General features: G+C 41.1%; 1 protein-coding gene across 1 annotated transcript in view; it reads left to right on the top strand.

The window, feature by feature from the left end:
- LOC115110127 (protein FAM171A2-like) overlaps positions 1 to 19,073 on the top strand; it is a 69,272-nt gene that overhangs the window by 7,707 nt on the left and 42,492 nt on the right. The window contains exon 2 of the mRNA XM_029635515.2: positions 14,665 to 14,892. Within this exon, the coding sequence (XP_029491375.1) occupies positions 14,665 to 14,892 (228 nt within the window). The remainder of the gene's footprint in view (positions 1 to 14,664; positions 14,893 to 19,073) is intronic.

Below are 19,073 nucleotides of genomic sequence, written 5' to 3'. Positions count from 1 at the left end.
GTATGTCGGTGCCATATACTGTATGGAGATACAGTATGAAAGGCTCTGTGTATGTAATTCACCTCCACATGCAAGTTTCTCTCTAGCTACTCCTCTTAATCTTCTCACTGACCACATGCAGGTACAAGCCAATGTGATGTCCCAGGCCAGCTTTAAACATCTGGGCTAGGCTGCAGAGATCCAAAACATCTGGACATGATGACCAAGTTGTATTACTGCATCCCAGCAAGCTGCCGTGGCCTCACTCTGACCACAGATTATTCCGAGTGTAACCAGATCGTGCAATTGTGTTTTTTTTCCCCCCCTTCCAGCAGCTGTTTGATTCAGATACCACTCTTTTTGCTCAGAGTGCTACGAGTGCCCTAAACACTGTAGATTCAACTCTTCTGTGAGTTATGTATTACTATCCAACACAAAAGCTTTCGATACCATTAATATGTACTAGCTGGGGTTTTGTGTGGGCGAGGGCGAGCGTGTTCTTCGATGATTGCCATGGTAACAAATTGCCGCATTAGGCCTGTTGTGTAGACATCAGGTGCTGTGGAATTGTGACTGTTAACTATGGAAGTATCGTTCATTTGCACGCCACTCATTCATGTGGTGAAATCATGTGATTTTTTTATTGGATTATTCACCACTTCCTTCTTGTGCAAATGAGCAGAAACAATTACTGTTACCCAGCAATGAAAAGTAGTGACCCCCTTAATGATATGAATCAGTGTTCATAATTACAGATCAGAAATGACTATTGGTTTCATGTGGAGCAGGATGGCACCGGTAAAGAAAAAGCAGGGACGATGCATTTAACTCTGAGTTGATTGAAACAGTTATGTTTCTACTTCATCAGTCAGAAATGGTGCCATCTGTTTGATTGGTGTGTATTATCCTGTTTTCTCATATCAAGAGTATTTTGTGTCCTCTCCTTTTTCCTCTGTGGTAATCAAGGGGACTAGCCTCTTGTCACTGGGATCCTGGCTCTCAGGGAGAGCACAGTAGGGGGAACTGTTTGTGGACTTTGGCTTGGAACTGTGTTTTCCTGTACTAGAACAGCCTTGATGTGTCCTGTGAGGCTGTGCTTCCACATGGAACAATGTCTTGCACCAGGGCCAACACTGTCTGACCGGTGGATGGGTTTCCTCTCTGGGGATACTAAGCAGTAGTTTATGACACTTGGAAATCAGCCATATCAACCTGTGTGTACTTTTCATTTCATCGAAACTTTTACTCATGTAATGACAAGCTAAGCTATCATCGCTTGCAGAGTTAGTCAGAAACCTCCACGCATGTTACGACAAAAGCAGCAAACCATTCACTTTCTAAGCTTATCTTATGCTGGAGAGGAGCTGTAATTATTCTGAAATGTCTTGCTAAAGATGAAGTGCTTTTGGGGCCCTTCTTGTGTGTAACCAAAGATAGCATTTTTAGCATGTAGGTGGTAGGGTTCAAGCTGAAAGTCTCATCCAAAGCTGTAACCCAACTTTAAGGACCCCTAACAACCTTCACACACCATATATCTATCCCCCTGGGCCCTGGTAGATAATGGTGTTGAGGCCTGAGAGAGATCCTCTCTACTGATGTACTCCAGCTGTGGACCTAACCATGGACCCCCCCCCACCCACCATGTCTCTCTCTTTGCTCTCTCTCTCTCCTCTCCCCCTCTCTGTGCAGCCTGAGGAAGTCCATCATGATGACTTCCAGCAGGTCAATGCGAGTAGGGAGGAGGTGATTTGGTTTGATTTATCTCCTCTTAACTCTCTCCTCGCCCTTGGTACCTCTACCTCAAACCCTTTGTGTTTCATTTGGGTTAAGAGTGAGTCAGTCTTCTTAGATCAAAGAGTTTCCAAGGAGGTTTGACCTTTTGCTCACAGCAGAAGGACAGACTGTGATTGTGACACGCCAGCTTTCCATCCTATCTGCCCTCTCAGGAAACTCACCCAAACAGTTTTACAAGGCTGTCCAGACTGAGGAAGCCCTTATGGGGGAAAACCCCCCCACCAGATTTCACATATTTTGCACATGCAACAATTTATTTTGTAATGTTATTATTGTTATTATTATAAATAATGTAAAACCATGTGGTTTTGGAAAACTTCACGTGAAATCTGACTATGTACTCTCTCATCATTGATTACATTTTTTTAATCTGAGGGTTTTCAAATTGCTGAGAGAAGTACAATTGATCAATGATGAGAAAATTGTCAGATGAACAAATAACTAAAATAGCAGTGCAGACAGCACTCATTTGCTACGTGCAGAGATGTACTGTATTATAGGTAATGAATGTGTAGGGGACTTTGAGAATTCTACAACAACAAAAAGTATTACCGGTACACAGTTTAGCTCAACAGTGTGCCATTTAGCTTGAAGCTAAAATCCTTCATTGAAACAATACCAAAGCTGTCACTCCACCTGTGTTTTGGCGAAAAGCTGAGCGATGGGCCTGGAGAAATGTAACCCACTTTCAAATTCGTAGACAGAGCAAAATTATATTTTTAGCCATGTTTTCTGGCTATACAGTGTTTGTTTACATTTGCTGTTTACAAACATTGTAGTAAAACAAGCTTGTATTTTGGGTTGAACTAAGCCGATGAGGCATTTATAAGTTATATTCTTCAAGAATCAATGGGTATATACAGTTGAAGTCGGAAGTTTACATACAGCTTAGCCAAATATATTTAAACTCAGTTTTTCACCATTCCTGACATTTAATCCTAGTAAAAATGAGGTTAGGATCACCACTTTATTTTAAGAATGTGAAATGTCAGAATAGTAGAGATAATTATTTAAGCTTTTAAGTCTTTATTAACTAACATTCCCAGTGGGTCAGAAGTTTACCTACATTCAATTAATATTTGGTAGCATTGTTTTTAAATTGCTTAACTGGGTTCGAACGTTTCAGGTAGCCTTCCACAAGCTTCCCACAATACCTTGGGTGAATTTTGGCCCATTCCTCCTGACAGAACTGGTGTAACTGAGTCAGGTTTGTAGGCCTCCTTGCTCGCACACTCTTTTTCAGTTCTGCCCACATTTTCTATAGGATTGAGGTCAGAGTTTTGTGATGGCCAATACCTCAACTTTGTTGTCCTTAAGCCATTTTGCCACAACTTTGGAAGTATGCTTGGGGTCATTGTCCATTTGGAAGACCCATTTGCGACCAAGCTTTAACTTCCTGATGTCTTGAGATGTTGCTTCAATATATCCACATCATTTTCCTCCCTCATGATGCCATCTATTTTGTGAAGTGCACCAGTCCCTCCTGCAGCAAATTTCCCCCAAAACATGATGCTGCCATCCCCGTGCTTCATGTTTGGGATGGTGATCTTCAGTCTGCAAGCCCCCTTTTTCCTCCAAACATAACGATGGTCATTATGGCCAAACAGTTCTATTTTTGTTTCATCAGACCAGAGGACATTTCTCCAAAAACTACGATCTTTGTCCCCATGTGAAGTTGCAAACCGTAGTCTGGCTTTTTTTATGGCGGTTTTAGAGCAGTGTTTTCTTACTTGCTGGGCGGCCTTTCAGGTTATGTCGATATAGCACTCATTTTACTGTGGATATAGATACTTTTCTACCTGTTCCTCCAGCATCTTCACAAGGTGCTTGCACTTTTCGCACCGAAGTACGTTAATCTTTTGCCAGGTCGCAATTGTCAATGAGAACTTGTTCTCAACTTGCATACCTGGTTAAATAAAGGTAAAATAAATAAAATAAAATCTCTAGGAGACCGCGCGCGTCTCCTTCCTGAGCGGTATGACGGCTGCGTGGTCCCATGGTGTTTATACTTGCGTACTATTGTTTGAACAGATGAACGTGGTACCTTCAGACTTTTGGAAATTGCTCCCATGGATGAACCAGACTTGTGGAGGTCTACAATTTTTTCAATATCAGAAGCTTATAAAGCCATGACATAATTTCTGAAATTTTCCAAGCCGTTTAAAAGGCACAGTCAATTTAGTGTATGTAAACTTCTGATCCACTGGAATTGTGATACAGTGAATTATAAGTGAAATAATCTGTCTGTAAACTTCTGATCCACTGGAATTGTGATACAGTGAATTATAAGTGAAATAATCTGTCTGTAAACAATTGTTGGAAAAATGACTTGTGTCATGCACAAAGTAGATATCCTAACCGACTTGTCAAAACTATAGTTTGTTAATAAGAAATTTGTGGAGTGGTTCAAAAACAAGTTTTACTGACTCCAACCTAAGTGTATGTAAACTTACAACTTCAACTGTATCATTAAGTCCAAAAATGGATATAGCAACTAAGGATTCCAGCTTTAAAAAAAAGCCATACCATTTCATTACCTACCTTACCAAAACAACGTGTGAAATCATATTTTCACATATGTTCACACGTTGAGCTGAAATGTTCGCGTGAAAACATAAGACACGTGTGATGTACATTGTTCACTTGTATTCAATGTAGAGTTCACATGATACCACCACCTTTTCACATATGAGGAGAATACCATTTTTCACCTCACATGTGAATTGCAGTTTTACAAGAAATTAGCATTTGTTGTTTACAAACATTGTAGTAAAAAAAGCTTGTATTTTGGGTTGAACTAAGCTGATGAGGCATTTAAAAGTTATATAATGTTTTTATAAGTTAAACATTCAAATGTTGTCATGTGTAGTTTCGTGGTATCACATGTTGAAATGTTGCATCCCCATTTATTTCACATTAAATCATGTTTTCACATGTGCTCAAATGTTTTCACATGTGTAGTTTCTTGATATCGCATGTTGCTTTTACATTTTGTCACATTATCACATTAACTTCACATAAGATCACGTGAAATTCATGTGGTTTTTCCATAAGGGAAGTTCTTACCCCACGTCAGATACAAGTTTTACGGAGCTATTCATCAGTCAAAGTGCTCCACCATATCAAGCAGTCTCAGGAGAGCTGTCTGTCTGTCTGACTGACTGGATGGAGGGCCCAGAGTCTGCTGGCTACTGATGAGGGTCACAGGCAAGGACAGACATTCCTGCATGGCTGTGGTCTGTATGCTCCTGCTCCCCCCACCTCTCTCTCCTTTAACAAACAAGACTGCTATCTCTCTGTGACGGAGCCCTTGTTACTGAATTGCATTCTGGAACAATTACTGCTTGCACTGAGACCACCTGATAGTGAGTGTGTAATCGATGGCACATTTGAACAAGAAGAGACCGCAGCAGTGTGTATAGGCATCGGGACAGTGGAGCTAAAGACGCACAATGAAGATGATCTCCATTTTACACCCTCGTTCAGTGGAGGCATCCTCCTCTGTGAATTTCATAAAAATAGTGAAACATTAAAGTTATCATTTTTAGATTCAACTATACTGAATATATTCACATCACCAAATAATTGATTAAAACTAGAGGTCGACCGATTATGATGTTTTCAATACCGATACAGATTATAGGAGAACAAAAAAAAGCCGATACGATTTAAAAATAAATGTATTTGTAATAATGACTAATACATCAATAAAATAAATGTAGCCTCAAATAAATAATGAAACATGTTGAATTTGGTTTAAATAATGTAAAAACAAAGTGTTGGAGAAGAAAGTAAAAGTGCAATATGTGCCATGTAAGAAAGCTAACGTTTAAGTTCCTTGCTCAGGACATGAGAACATATGGAAGCTGGTGGTTCTTTTTAACATGAGTCTTCAATATTCCCAGGTAAAAAGTTTTAGGTTGTAGTTATTATAGGACTATTTCTCTCTATACCATTTGTATTTCATATACCTTTGACTATTGGATGTTCTTATAGGCACTTTAGTATTGCCAGTGTAACAGTATAGCTTCCGTCCCACTCCTTGCCCCTACCTGGGCTCGAACCAGGAACACATTGACAACAGCCACCCTCGAAGCAGCGTTACCCATGCAGAGCAAGGGGAATAACTACTCCAAGTCTCAGAGCAAGTGACGTTTGAAACGCGATTAGCGCGTACCCCGCTAACCATTTCACATCGGTTACACCAGCCTAATCTCCTGAGTTGATGGGCTTGAAGTCATAAACAGCGCAATCCTTGAAGCACAGCAAAGAGCTGCTGGCAAAAAGCACGAAAGTGCTGTTTGAATGAATGCGAATGAGCCTGCTGGGTCCTACCATCGCTCAGTCAGACTGCTTTATCAAATCATAGACTTAATTATAACGTAACACATAGAAATACGAACTACATTAATATGGTCGAATCCGTAAACTATCATCTCGAAAACAAGACGTTTATTCTTTCAGTGAAATACGGAACCGTTCCGTATTTTATCTAACGGGTGGCATCCATAAGTCTAAATATTCCTGTTACATTGCACAACCTTCAATGTTGTCATAATTACGTACAATTCTGGCAAATTAGGCAGCCCAATCTGTTGCATATACACTGACTCTGCGTGCAATGAACGCAAGAGAAGTGACAATTTCACCTGGTTAATATTGCCTGCTAACCTGGATTTATTTTAGCTAAATATGCAGGTTTAAAAATATATACATCTGTGTATTGATTTTAAGAAAGGCATTGATGTTTATGGTTAGGTACACATTAGAGCAAGGACAGTCCTTTTTCGCGAATACGCACTGCATCAATTATATGCAACGCAGAACACGCTAGATAAACTAGTAATATCATCAACCATGTGTAGTTAACTAGTGATTATGATTGATTGATTTTTTTATAAGATAAGTTTAATGCTAGCTAGAAACTTACCGTGGCGTACTGCATTTGTGTAACAGGCGGGCTCCTCGGAGTGCAATGAGAGGCAGGTGGTTAGTGCGTTGGACTAGTTAACTGTAAGGTTGCAAGATTGAATCCCCGAGCTGACTACGTAAAAATCTGTCGTTCTGCCCCTGAACAAGGCAGTAAACCCACCGTTCCTAGGCCGTCATTGAAATTAAGAATGTGTTCTTAACTGACTTGCCTAGTTAAATAAAGATTAAATAAAGGTGTAAAAAAAACTTGAAATCGGCCCTAATTAATCAGCCATTCCGATTAATTGGTCGACCTCAAATTAAAACACACTGTTTTGCAATCAAGGCCTACAGTAGCTGCTGGAACTCTATAGGGTAGCACCATGGTATAGCCGGAGGACAGATAGTTTCCGTCCTCCTCTGGGTACATTGACTTCAATAGAAAATCTAGGAGGCTTATGATTCTCACCCACTTCCAAAGACATGCACAGTAATTATGACAACTTCCAGAGAACATCCTCCAACCTATCAGAGCTCTTGCAGCATGAACTGACATGTTGTACACCCAATCAAAGGATCAGATAATGAATCTAGCTAATTTGCACAGCAGTGCATAAAACGAAGAAGCAAGAGAGAGAAAGAGCCAGCTATATATCTTTTTTCTCACTTTCACTTACAGTATTTGATCCCCTGCTGATTTTGTATGTTTGCCCACTGACAAAAAAAAATGATAAGTCTATAATTTTAATGCTAGGTTTATTTGAACAGTGAGAGACAGAATAACAACACAAAAATCCAGAAAAACGCATGTCAAAAATGTTATGAATTGATTTGCATTTTAATGGGGGAAATAAGTATTTGACCCCCTCTCAATCAGAAAGATTTCTGGCTCCCAGGTATATTTTATACAGGTAACGAGCTGAGATTACGAGCACACTCTTAAAGGGAGTGCTCCTAAACGCATGTTCACAGAAGCAATCAATCAGATTCCAAACTCTCCACCATGGCCAAGAACAAAGAGCTCTCCAAGGATGTCAGGGACCTACACGAGGCTGGAATGGGCTACAAGACCATCACCGAGCAGCTTGGTGAGAAGGTGACAACAGTTGGTGCGATTATTCGCAAATGGAAGAAACACAAAAGAACTGTCAATCTCCCTCGGCCCGGGGCTCCATGCAAGATCACCTCGTGGAGTTGCAATGATCATGAGAACGGTGAGGAATCAGCCCAGAACTACACGGGAGGATCTTGTCAATGATCTCAAGGCAGCTGGGACCATAGTCACTAAGAAAACAATTGGTAACACACTATGCCGTGAAGGACTGAAATCCTGCAACGCCCGCAAGGTCCCCCTGCTCAAGAATGCACATATACATGCCCGTCTGAAGTTTGCCAATGAACATCTGAATGATTCAGATAATTGGGTGAAAGTGTTGTGGTCAGATGAGACCAAAATGTAGCTCTTTGGCATCAACTCAACGTGTTTGGAGGAGGAGAAATGCTGCCTATGACCCCAAGAACACCATCCCCACCGTCAAACATGGAGGTGGAAACATTATGCTTTGGGGGTGTTTTTCTGCTAAGGGGACAGGACAACTTCACCGCATCAAAGGGACGATGGAGGGAGCTGAAGGTTCGAGTTGCCAAACGTCAGCCTCAACCTTAATGACTTAGAGAAGATCTGCAAAGAGGCGTGGGACAAAATCCCTCCTGAGATGTGTGCAAACCTGGTGGCCAACTACAAGAAATGTCTGACCTCTGATTGCCAACAAGGTTTTGCCACCAAGTACTAAGTCATGTTTTGCAGAGGGGTCAAATACATATTTCCCTCATTAAAATGCAAATCAATATATAACATTTTTGACATGCGCTTTTTGTTGTTGTTATTCTGTCTCTCACTGTTCAAATAAACCTAGCATTAAAATTATAGACTGCTCATTTCTTTGTCAGTGGGCAAAAGTACAAAATCAGCAGGGGATCAAATACTTTTTTCCCTCACTGTAGCTAGTGAATGCAGCTAGCTTGTTCAGCCTACTCAAACACCAGGCTCTAATGGCGAGGGATGCAATGTTAGATAGCTGCTTATGGCTATCCAACACTGGAACTCTTCCAAGTTAAGGTAAGCTTTTGGTTTTATTCATTATTGCAACCCGGGGCCCACCGGTGTAATTACTAAACTGCTAGCTGACTACACTGTACTGCATGATTCTAGTGGGTTTACAAACATGTTAGTTATAGTAGTTATGTTGACTATGACTTTAGCTAATATGGTGACAACGATATAGGCTGTGTGTAACAGTTATGCTTTGGCTTGGATTTTTTTTCTTTCTTTCCTGATCTGAGATCGCTTGTGGACTTCAGTGCACAACACATCAGCTAAGGGAAAAGTTAAGGGAGTGCGTAGATTCGAGTAGGAGTTATACAACGAGCAGAAATGATCATGCTGTTTGTATGTGGCTGCTATGAAAGTAAACTGTGTTTACGTGTTATCAAGTGTGTATTCATTCCGCCGATTCTGTTAAAAAACATTTCTTAAATTGAAGCAAACTGAACCAAACTGGGATTACAATATAAACAATTTTGCAATTGTTGGACTAATGATTAACCTATAAATGATTAACTAATGATTACACCCTAGATCAACTTGATGCAGGCAAGAGTGTGCAAGGCGGTATTGAATTGTGTCACTGTCTGTCACCTTGATTACTCAAATGAATTCCCTCGACCTGTGTACCTACGTTATAAACTTTAATTCATAGGCTAAGTTAGATTGTTGCAACCTCATGATGGGTATAGGGAAAATTTCTAGCCTAAACCTATTGACGTTACATTGAGCTGGGTGAATGGAATATGAATGACAGTCATATTCTGTAATAGAAATAAGGCCATGCTCATAATAAAATAAAAAAACTTCTCCCTCATCTTAAACAGTCACCGACCGGCACTGTCCTCGTTCACCCCCTAAACCTCATTGTTAGTAACCCTCACGTATGCTTGAATAGGTTTGTGCGTCATGTCTGGGGAGGCTAAAGAAAGAAAGTGTGTGAACGTTGAATAACAGATGATTTCTATTCAAATAGCCTACAGTACCTCAATCAGCAAAATCACCAATTTATATTGAGTTGTGTAGTGTGAGCGAGGTGTGAAGTGACTAGATGAGATTTGGCCCGTAGCCAGAATGAGATGGCTCAGATCAGATCGTGGTGGGTAATGTGTGTGTTAAACAATGGAATGGAAATGAGCCTACTGCACATACAGGAAGAGCTGGCTGTGAGAAAACATGGAAATGGGACGTTGTTGGATTGCAGGAATACTTACCTTCCTATTCCAAGGCCACCCTGCTGCTCAGCTTCCCTCAGCCTTTTCTGAAAACCCATCTGCAGAGGGAGGAAGGGAAGGAGGGAGAGAGGGAGGTGGGGAAAAAAAGAGGTACCAGAGGGAGGGAGGGGGAGAGAGAAAGAGGAGTGAGCGAGGGTGGGGGAGCCTATTCTCATTGACGAAAGTTGAAGGAGCACACTGCAACAAGATTTTAATTGACATATGTACATACACTCTTCAATTTACATCACATCTTTGCCTTACCTTTTGTTGCAGCTGGCAACATGACATTCTTGCTCTGCAGCTCCAATTTGCCTTAAACATCAGAGTAGCCACTAGCCGATAAACAAGTGTAACGGAGTTAAAAACCTGTTATGGCTGCAATCCCCCTATCGGGATACGTGTCATCAACAACCGCTGAATAGCATAGCGCTACATACAATAAATATTACTATAAATATTTATATTCATGAAATCACAAGTGCAATATAGGAAAACACAGCTTAGCCTTTTGTTAATCCACCTGTTGTGTCAGATTTAGAAATGTTGCTTTACAGCGAAAGAAATCCAAGCGTTTGCGTAAGTTTATCGATCGCACGATAAAACATTAAGTACACTTAGCATCAGGTAGCTCGGTCACGAAAATCAGAAAAGCAATCAAATTAATCGTTTACCTTTGATGATCTTCGGATGTTTTCACTCACGACTCCCAGTTACACAACAAATGTTCCGTTTGTTCCATAAAGATGATTTTCATATCCAAAATACCTCAGTTTGTTTGTCACGTTATGTTCAGAAATCCACAGGAAAGAGTGATCACGACAACGCAGACGAAAATTCCAAATAGTTTCCATTATGTCCACAGAAACATGTCTAATGTTTTTTATAATCAATCCTCAGGTTGTTTTTAAAATATATCATCGATAATATATCAACCGCAAATTTCTTTCCCCAATAGGAGAGGGATAGGAAATGGCTGTCCGAATTCTGTTGCGTGAGCAAAACTCATGTGACCACTTGACGCAATGTTATCGTTCTGGCTCATTTTTCAAAACAAAAGCCTGAAACTATGTCTGAAGACTGTTGAATCTGGTTCATATCCCTTTAAATCCAGCAAAGGGAGGCTATGGAATATGGAGTTTTCGCCTGCAATATCAGTTATGTTATACTCAGACAATATTTTGACAGTTTTGGAAACTTTAGAGTTTTCTATCAAATACTAATAATAATATGCATATATTAGCAACTGAGACTGAGGAGCTGGCCGTTTACAATGGGCACCTTTTCATCCAAGCTACTCAATACTGCCCCTGCAGCCATATGAAGTTAAGAATGTGCCATAAGCTCACTTCAGAGCTAGCTTGAAATGTTGCAGATGGAGCCATCCAATCAGTAACTTTGAGGTGTACCAAACTGTTGGTATGTTGTCAAGGAGTGCGGTAACGTGTGTTGCAAAGCAGAGGATCACTGGTTTGAGCCCAGTATGGGGCAATTGGACAGTGGAGGAAGCTAAGCACACTGATCCCTGCAAGCAACTTTTCATCTAAAACAACACTTTTACACTCTTAAATAATACAACCAACCCATATTACACTCTTGAATATTGCAACAATTCACAACCATATGCAAACAATTAAAGGGTTTATTTCTTGTTCGTACATGCATTAAATGAGCTTGCATAGCTGGCTAGCTAGTAATGTTTACATATCAAACATGAATGTTGACCCCTCATACGAATATAAAGGTACAGTAACTATCATACAGTGTCGTTCATAGTATAATAGCTACAGAGCTTGCTTGGTAGCAAACTAAACTAAATTATTTCTGCATTCTCCTTTGCTACATCAGCTAGTTAGCGGAATGCTGACATTAGGGGACATTAGCTGAACCATAGCTAGATAGCGCTTAGGCCTACATTACCACTTCAGCGTATTACATGAAAGGTTCACCCATTTTGAATGTTATATTGTGTTTGTGCATCTCTGAGTTATGTTCTATTGATTCTCTGGGTAATTTCATGTTGTTTTCATGTGTATCTGAAATATTGGCATTCAAGCAGGCAAACTTCACGCCAGTATGACATAGCACTGATTAAGTCGCTCTCACTATACTGGAAGTTAATAGGAATACGATTTTTAGATTGACATGTATGAAAGACGTTTTCTCATATTTCAATACTGGCTGATATCATAACTCGAGAGGATGTCTTCTCTCGAATAAGCCATTGATCATATTTTTGCGATATTCCTATCTCGAGAAATGTGTAATTTAATGGAGGGTCTAGCACATTTTTCCTACTTGTCTGCCTCTTTAGTCCAGGGTGCATTGCATGGTGCCGTTGCCAGAGATATTATAGAAATGAGATAGGAATCCAATGAATGAAGGATCGTATAACGCCCGACTGGTCGACCAATCGCGTTCATGCTGTGTCACGCGGTTGCTAAACTAATCTCGAAAGTACAAAATTGAATGATTCCAAAGCTATATACGATATTACAGATAGCAAGTTAATTATCTCACATCTCAGAAAAGAGGTTGATGAAATTCATGCACATGTTGGGTTTTTGAGCTAGCGCTCAATAGACTCCCATTCATACATTGAAGGAGAGCGCTCCTTGTCCCAGAATCATCCAGAATGCAACGCGTGACCATTGGCGTATCATTTTCAACGTTTCCGATCTCCTCAAAAGTGTATCTACCGTGGCGAATGTTAGACTCCACTTTGAGAGGCATGTTGATCTGCAGGTTGAACATGGTGAGATTGTAGAGTCCTAATTTGATAGTTGTAAAATTACCTAAACAAACTGCACTAAGTAGCTACTTTACATTCTGAATTTGTCTTTGGTATTGTGTGTAGTTAAAATTTGCTAGTGGGTACGAATAATAAATAAACCCTTTAATTGTTTGCATATGGTTGTGAATTGTTGCAATATTCAAGAGTCTAATATTTGCAAATATAATATATGTCTATTAATTTCAGTTGTTTCAAAAACATTGCTTTGCTATTGCAATTTACACAGCACTAGTGTTGGGCTCAACGAGATAATTATGTTTATATTGCCCTGCTTGGAGAGGAGCGAGTGTCGTACACAACCTCAGGACGTAGTGGTCAAGATGTGACAAGTTTGCAAGTTTACATTACAGTAATAAATCCATTCTCAGGATTTTGTTTGATACCTCTCGAGAATTTCCTTCACCTTTCATCAATGTAAAAAGAACCAAAGAGATATGTACCAGAGAGTGTGGTTGGAAAGATAGCGAGAGAGAGGGGGTACTGTAAGCCAGTTCAGTGTCAGGTTTAATATGACATTTAATTTGCATCTCCTTGTATTTCCTGCCATGATTTCATCCTTTTGGCTCTGTATCCTCAAAAATCAAGGAGGCATTCTCAACAACCTCAGCTTGCTGCATTGGCACAATAATATTCTGCCTAGCACTACAGTATATGGTGGACCACCAACAACCTACTGAAGTCACAGAGAAAGTGTTTTTGTAATCTGGGCACATAGGAATTGAGTACCCCTATTGATTGAGTACAGGTTCATACAATGTGATTTCCCTCATAGCTTCATGTGGGTTGTTTTGTTTGTTGATTCATGTTGTATGTTAATTATGGAGATGATATCATCTTCTCGGTATGGCACCATGGAATCACTGGGCCTTGTCCTCCGTGCTAGATGGAGCTGGCAAGCGACCCATTTTCCCAAAATTCTTATCTGGGGACACCTCATAGCAGCCTGCATCAATTGAGCCATTGACCCGTTTAGAATCGAAAGAGTTTTCTGAAGGACTCTCTGGAAAATGTGAACTGGGCCAATCAATGGTCCTGTGAATTGGCTAGCCGTACACACTTTTTAAATTGTACACACACAATTCTGCATAGTGTTATCCCCTACAGAGTCTGTATCACGGTATGTTGAGAGAGAGTATCACAACCAATAAAAGCAACTGTTAACTTCCTGTCAAAAGACCTTGTGTGGTGTGTGTGTGTGTGTGTGTGTGTGTGTGTGTGTGTGATCTCATGATCACGAGAGAGGATGTTTTCCATGGAATATATTCTTGAACTGAATAACTAGAATTGTACTGAACAGCTTATGAGGAGTATGCCTGTATGATCCAGGTCATCACCATGGGTACTAGAAAGCACATGGTCATAGCAGTGGAATCAGCCAGCAGTTCTGCCCCTCCAGACAGTTTGGCTGGGGTTTGGAGGATCAATCGAATCTGATGGCAGAAGTCCCAGCATGTCCTCATAGGGTCGGGCACTGTACCGCTAAAATCCATGAAATGCTTTTTGATCTCATGCATGGTAAACAACGATGAGTCATCATGCCTTGTCAGCTGAGAACTAGAACACCTGAACAGAGACAAGCTTGCCCAGTCACCTACTTTATGTAGGGTAAGATGACACTTTCATTTTTTTAAATAAGAGCAACACATTTCCTATCGTTAGCTGCAAGGGAACTTAGAAATTACAACCCAGCTATATGTGAAAAAGCAGAACAATCTGCATGTTCTCAGATTGTACGATGGCCTACAAGTGTAGCCCTCCAACTTTGAATCAAAACCAAACAATACTTTTGTGCGTTCACTGCAAATTATCCTGTTGTTTTCTGATTTAGTTTGAATAATTGAATCATTCTATTTCCTGTCTCTCCACAGAGGTGCTCATCAGAGTCCAGGTGTTTGACAACAGTGACCTTTCACCTCTGGCAGAGGCTGCAGTGGAGGTTTATGGGAACCAGTCTAACTTGGCATCCAGCAAGGCTGCCAAAGATGGTGTCGTCATGGTCACCTTCCTGTACCGCCCTGGCACCTGGGTCATTGTCACGGCAACAAAACAGGGCTTTGTCACTAACTCCGCCCCCTGGCATGCCAGCCGCATCCCCTGTAAGTATTGCGTTTAATCCCTAACATATCACTCTTTCACCTCAGAAACTAAAAGAATGTTGTGTTGTTGTGGTTTACCACCATTCCATCAAAGTCTTATTCATGCTACTTTGTGCGATCACGTTATGAGAACTTACTCCTCACAAAGCTATGTTTTAAATACTGATGGTTAAACTATGCAAGTAATTGAAGAATTACCAGAATCCTTTGGGACGTTTGATGGAATCCAACAAGCCGTCTCTGCCAATCTATCCTCTGTGGGGTGGGGACAGTCCTACCCAGTTGTTGTTGTTTAACCTCAAATCCCCGCCCCATTTCCCCTCCATTGCCTTCTCCTCTCTGGGTCCACTGCCAGGGAGTTATCCATGTAACACAGTCTGCAGTATCTCTGTGTCCACCCGCCCACCCCATCTCACCCAGTTGTTGCTGTAGTTATATCCCACCCTCGGAGCTGCAAATTCAGCGGTAAGGGAAAGAGCTGTCCTGTCGGCACTAGCGGCTGGAAGCCACTTAGCTGTTAGTGCTGGTTTACTTTTAGCATTAGAGCCAAAAAGTGACAGGAGCCCGGGCCTGTATGAACTGTATGTTGTCTTCCACCATCCACCCTTAAGAGTTAAGCAATCCCATGGTTGCATCATGGGCCCTGGTCAAAAGTAGTACACTACATAGGGAATAGGGTGCCATTTGGGATGCAGACAATGGCTGTGGTGTTTTTAGAGCATCTCCTCTCTGACATGGCACTGGTTCTTGAGGGTAGAATTGCATGGATGCCGTCATGCCATGGATAGGGCTGTGACAATTTTTTTTAAATAACCGTGTAATCGACAATTATGGATGAAGACCGGTCATGAAAAGAAAATAATCGTCATAACTGTTATTTTTTTTATGATATATTTTTTGGACGCACAAAACCATTTAGGCAACAGGGCTCTTGATCCAGGAGGGGATTGAATGTCTCTGCTGTAACCAAGAAGCTTGATCTTGACCTCTAGCCACTTAGCTAACAAATGAGAAAAAAACTCATGTATAGCTGGACCCCTGAGCTGGATATAATTTATTTGACACATTAGATTTGTTATAGTTATACATAACTTATAATCAGTGCTTAATTTGACCCGGATCCTGCCGGGACAGATTTGACTTAGTTTGTTCCGGCACCTATTTGCACAGATCCGGTACCTCTCACGGCATGATTTATTAATTGTTTCACAGTTCGCATAAACATTCTGATAAAAGTGATCAGAGTTAAGTCAAGTTGCCTCCTCGATATTTCTACCGCCCACTCAGAAAAACCATCTTGTCAAAGCGCAGCGATCCTTCACTGATTACAGACCTGCTCTCTCATTTTTACATAGAGGTTATGGGGAAGGTCGGTGGGGTAAGTAGCTGATCTTGACACAGGTCTTGGGAGTGGTGATCAGCTAATGAAGAGGTCCCTATGTAATCTTGTCACTTAGCCTAGGTTAGTCATCTTCCTACTGAATTTGAAACGTGGGAAAGCCAAATTAAAAATGGATAAAGAAAGACAATCGAGTTTTTTGACATTTTCAAGCCCAAAAATAAAGAGAAAGATGATGAATCGAACCCGAAACAAGCCGGAGAACGGTCAGTGCCGGAGGAGAGGAATGAGGGGCTAATTGCTCCTGATCGCAATGCCTTAGCTAGCAGCGCTGCTAATCCCACCAGTTCAGCACCACCACAGGCATTTCCGCTAACTAGTAGGCCTACTGGTGAGTCAGACTCGGTGGGAGAGGGGGACTGGGGAGGGTTTGGGGGACAGTGAATCCACCGACGAATTGCTTGGAGCAGGTGCAGTTTGGACGGAAGCTCAGTTCAAGAACAAGCAAATGTATAACTCCTGGTGTTTCATGCAAAATTCAAAGCTGGGCTTGTACAACATGCAAAAAGTTAGGGAGCTTTGGGCTAGAAAAGACTAGAGGGATTAAATTAGCAAAAGAGTAGGTGGAATGTACAGTAACATACCTGAACCAAGGTGCGTTTGGTGGCAGCAAGCATTGTAGACAAGGTTAAAGAGGGTGCCCAGGTTATAGTTAACATTCAAAATTGAAAAATAGACACTACAGCCAGAGTCTTCCAAACAGCCTTACAAGGAGACTAAACGTCATGGCTTTGAGAAATAACGTACTGTCAGGAGTTAAGAACCAATCTTTGGTCAAAGTTTATGATAAGTATTACTGTTATCTGGCGTAGCTCTCTGTAATTACTCCAGATATTTTGGAGGCATTTCTGAACATGGCGTCAATTTAAATCGAGATTTGTGGATATAAATATGCATATTATCGAACAAAACATAAATGTATTGTGTAAAATGATGTCATATGAGTGTCATCTGATGAAGATTATCAAAGGTTAGTGATTAATTTTATCTCTAATTCTGCTTTTGTGACTATCTTTGGCTGGGAAAAATGGCTGTGTGTTTTTTTGGATTTGGTGGTGATCTAACATAAATATATGTTGTGTTTTCGCTGTAAAACATTTTTAAAAATCGGACACGATGGGCAGATTAACAAGATGTTTCTTTCATTTGCTGTATTGGACTTGTTAAATGGACTTGACATGGGGAGAGTCATTGTGGGAGATTTTGAAAACTAAGGTAGAAATACATTTTTCCTTTACAAACTAGGCCATTCCAAGACATTTAAATGTTTCCCCTTAAACCACTTGAGTGTTGCTTTAGCAATATGCTTAGTGTCATTGTCCTGCTGGAAGGCGAACCTCTGTCCCAGTCTCAAATCTCTGGAAGACCCGAAGCCTTAGCTTTGTGCTTAGGGTCGTTGTCCTGTTGGAAGTTGAACCTTCACTCCAGTCTGAGGTCCTGAGCACTCTGGAGCAGGTTTCCCTCAATAATTTCCCTGTATTTAGCGCCTCCGTCATTCCTTCAATTCTGACTTGTTTCCCAGTCCCTGCCGTTGATAAACATCCCCACAGCATGATGCTTCACTGTGGGGATGGTGTCTCGGGGTGATGAAAGGTGTTGGGTTTGTGCCAGACATAGCGTTTTCCTTGATGGCCAAAAAGCTCATTTTAGTCTCATCTGACCAGAGTTCCTACTTCTATATGTTTGGGGAGTCTCCCACATGCCTTTTTGTGAACACCAAATGTGTTTTCTCATTTTTTCTCTTTAAGCAATGGCTTTTATCTGGCTACTCTTCCATAAAGCCCAGCTCTGTGGAGTGTACGGCTTAAAGTGGTCCTATGGACAGATGCTCCAATCTCCGCTGTGGAGCTTTGCAGCTCCTTCAGGGTTATCTTTGGTCTCTTTGTTGCCTCTCTGATGAATGCCCTCCCTGCCTGGACCGTGAGTTTTGGTGGGCGGCCCTCTCTTGGCAGGTTTGTTGTGGTGCCATATTCTTTCAAAAATAATTATAGCGGATTTAATGGTGCTCTGTGGGATATTCAAAGTTTGGGATATTTTTTTATAACCCAACCCTGATCTATACTTCTCCACAACTTTTTCCCTGACCTGTTTGGAGAGCTCCTTGGTATTCATGGTGCCGCTTGCTTGGTGGTGCCGCTTGCTTGGTGGTACCCCTTGCTTAGTGGTGTTGCACACTCTGGGGCCTTTCAGAACAGGTGTATATACAGTGCCTTGCGAAAGTATTCGGCCCCCTTGAACTTTGCGACCTTTTGCCACATTTCAGGCTTCAAACATAAAGATATAAAACTATTTCTTTAAAGAATCAACAACAAGTGGGACACAATCATGCAGTGGAACGACATTTATTGGATATTTCAAACTTTTTTAACATATCAAAAACTGAAAAATTGGGCGTGCAAAATTATTCAGCCCCCTTAAGTTAATACTTTGTAGCGCCACCTTTTGCTGCGATTACAGCTGTAAGTCGCTTGGGGTATGTCTCTATCAGTTTTGCACATCGAGAGACTGACATTTTTTCCCATTCCTCCTTGCAAAACAGCTCGAGCTCAGTGAGGTTGGATGGAGAGCATTTGTGAACAGCAGTTTTCAGTTCTTTCCACAGATTCTCGATTGGATTCAGGTCTGGACTTTGACTTGGCCATTCTAACACCTGGATATGTTTATTTTTGAACCATCAGTCTTCTCCTTGTATGAGCTGAAAGTTTAGAGGGACGGCCAGGTCTTGGTAGATTTGCAGTGGTCTGATACTCCTTCCATTTCAATATTATCGCTTGCACAGTGC

This window comes from Oncorhynchus nerka, linkage group LG26 (assembly GCF_034236695.1).
Source record: "Oncorhynchus nerka isolate Pitt River linkage group LG26, Oner_Uvic_2.0, whole genome shotgun sequence".
Taxonomy (NCBI): Eukaryota; Metazoa; Chordata; class Actinopteri; order Salmoniformes; family Salmonidae; genus Oncorhynchus; species Oncorhynchus nerka.
Note: the sequence above shows the minus strand (reverse complement) of the source record. Positions and strands in the feature narration are given on the sequence as shown.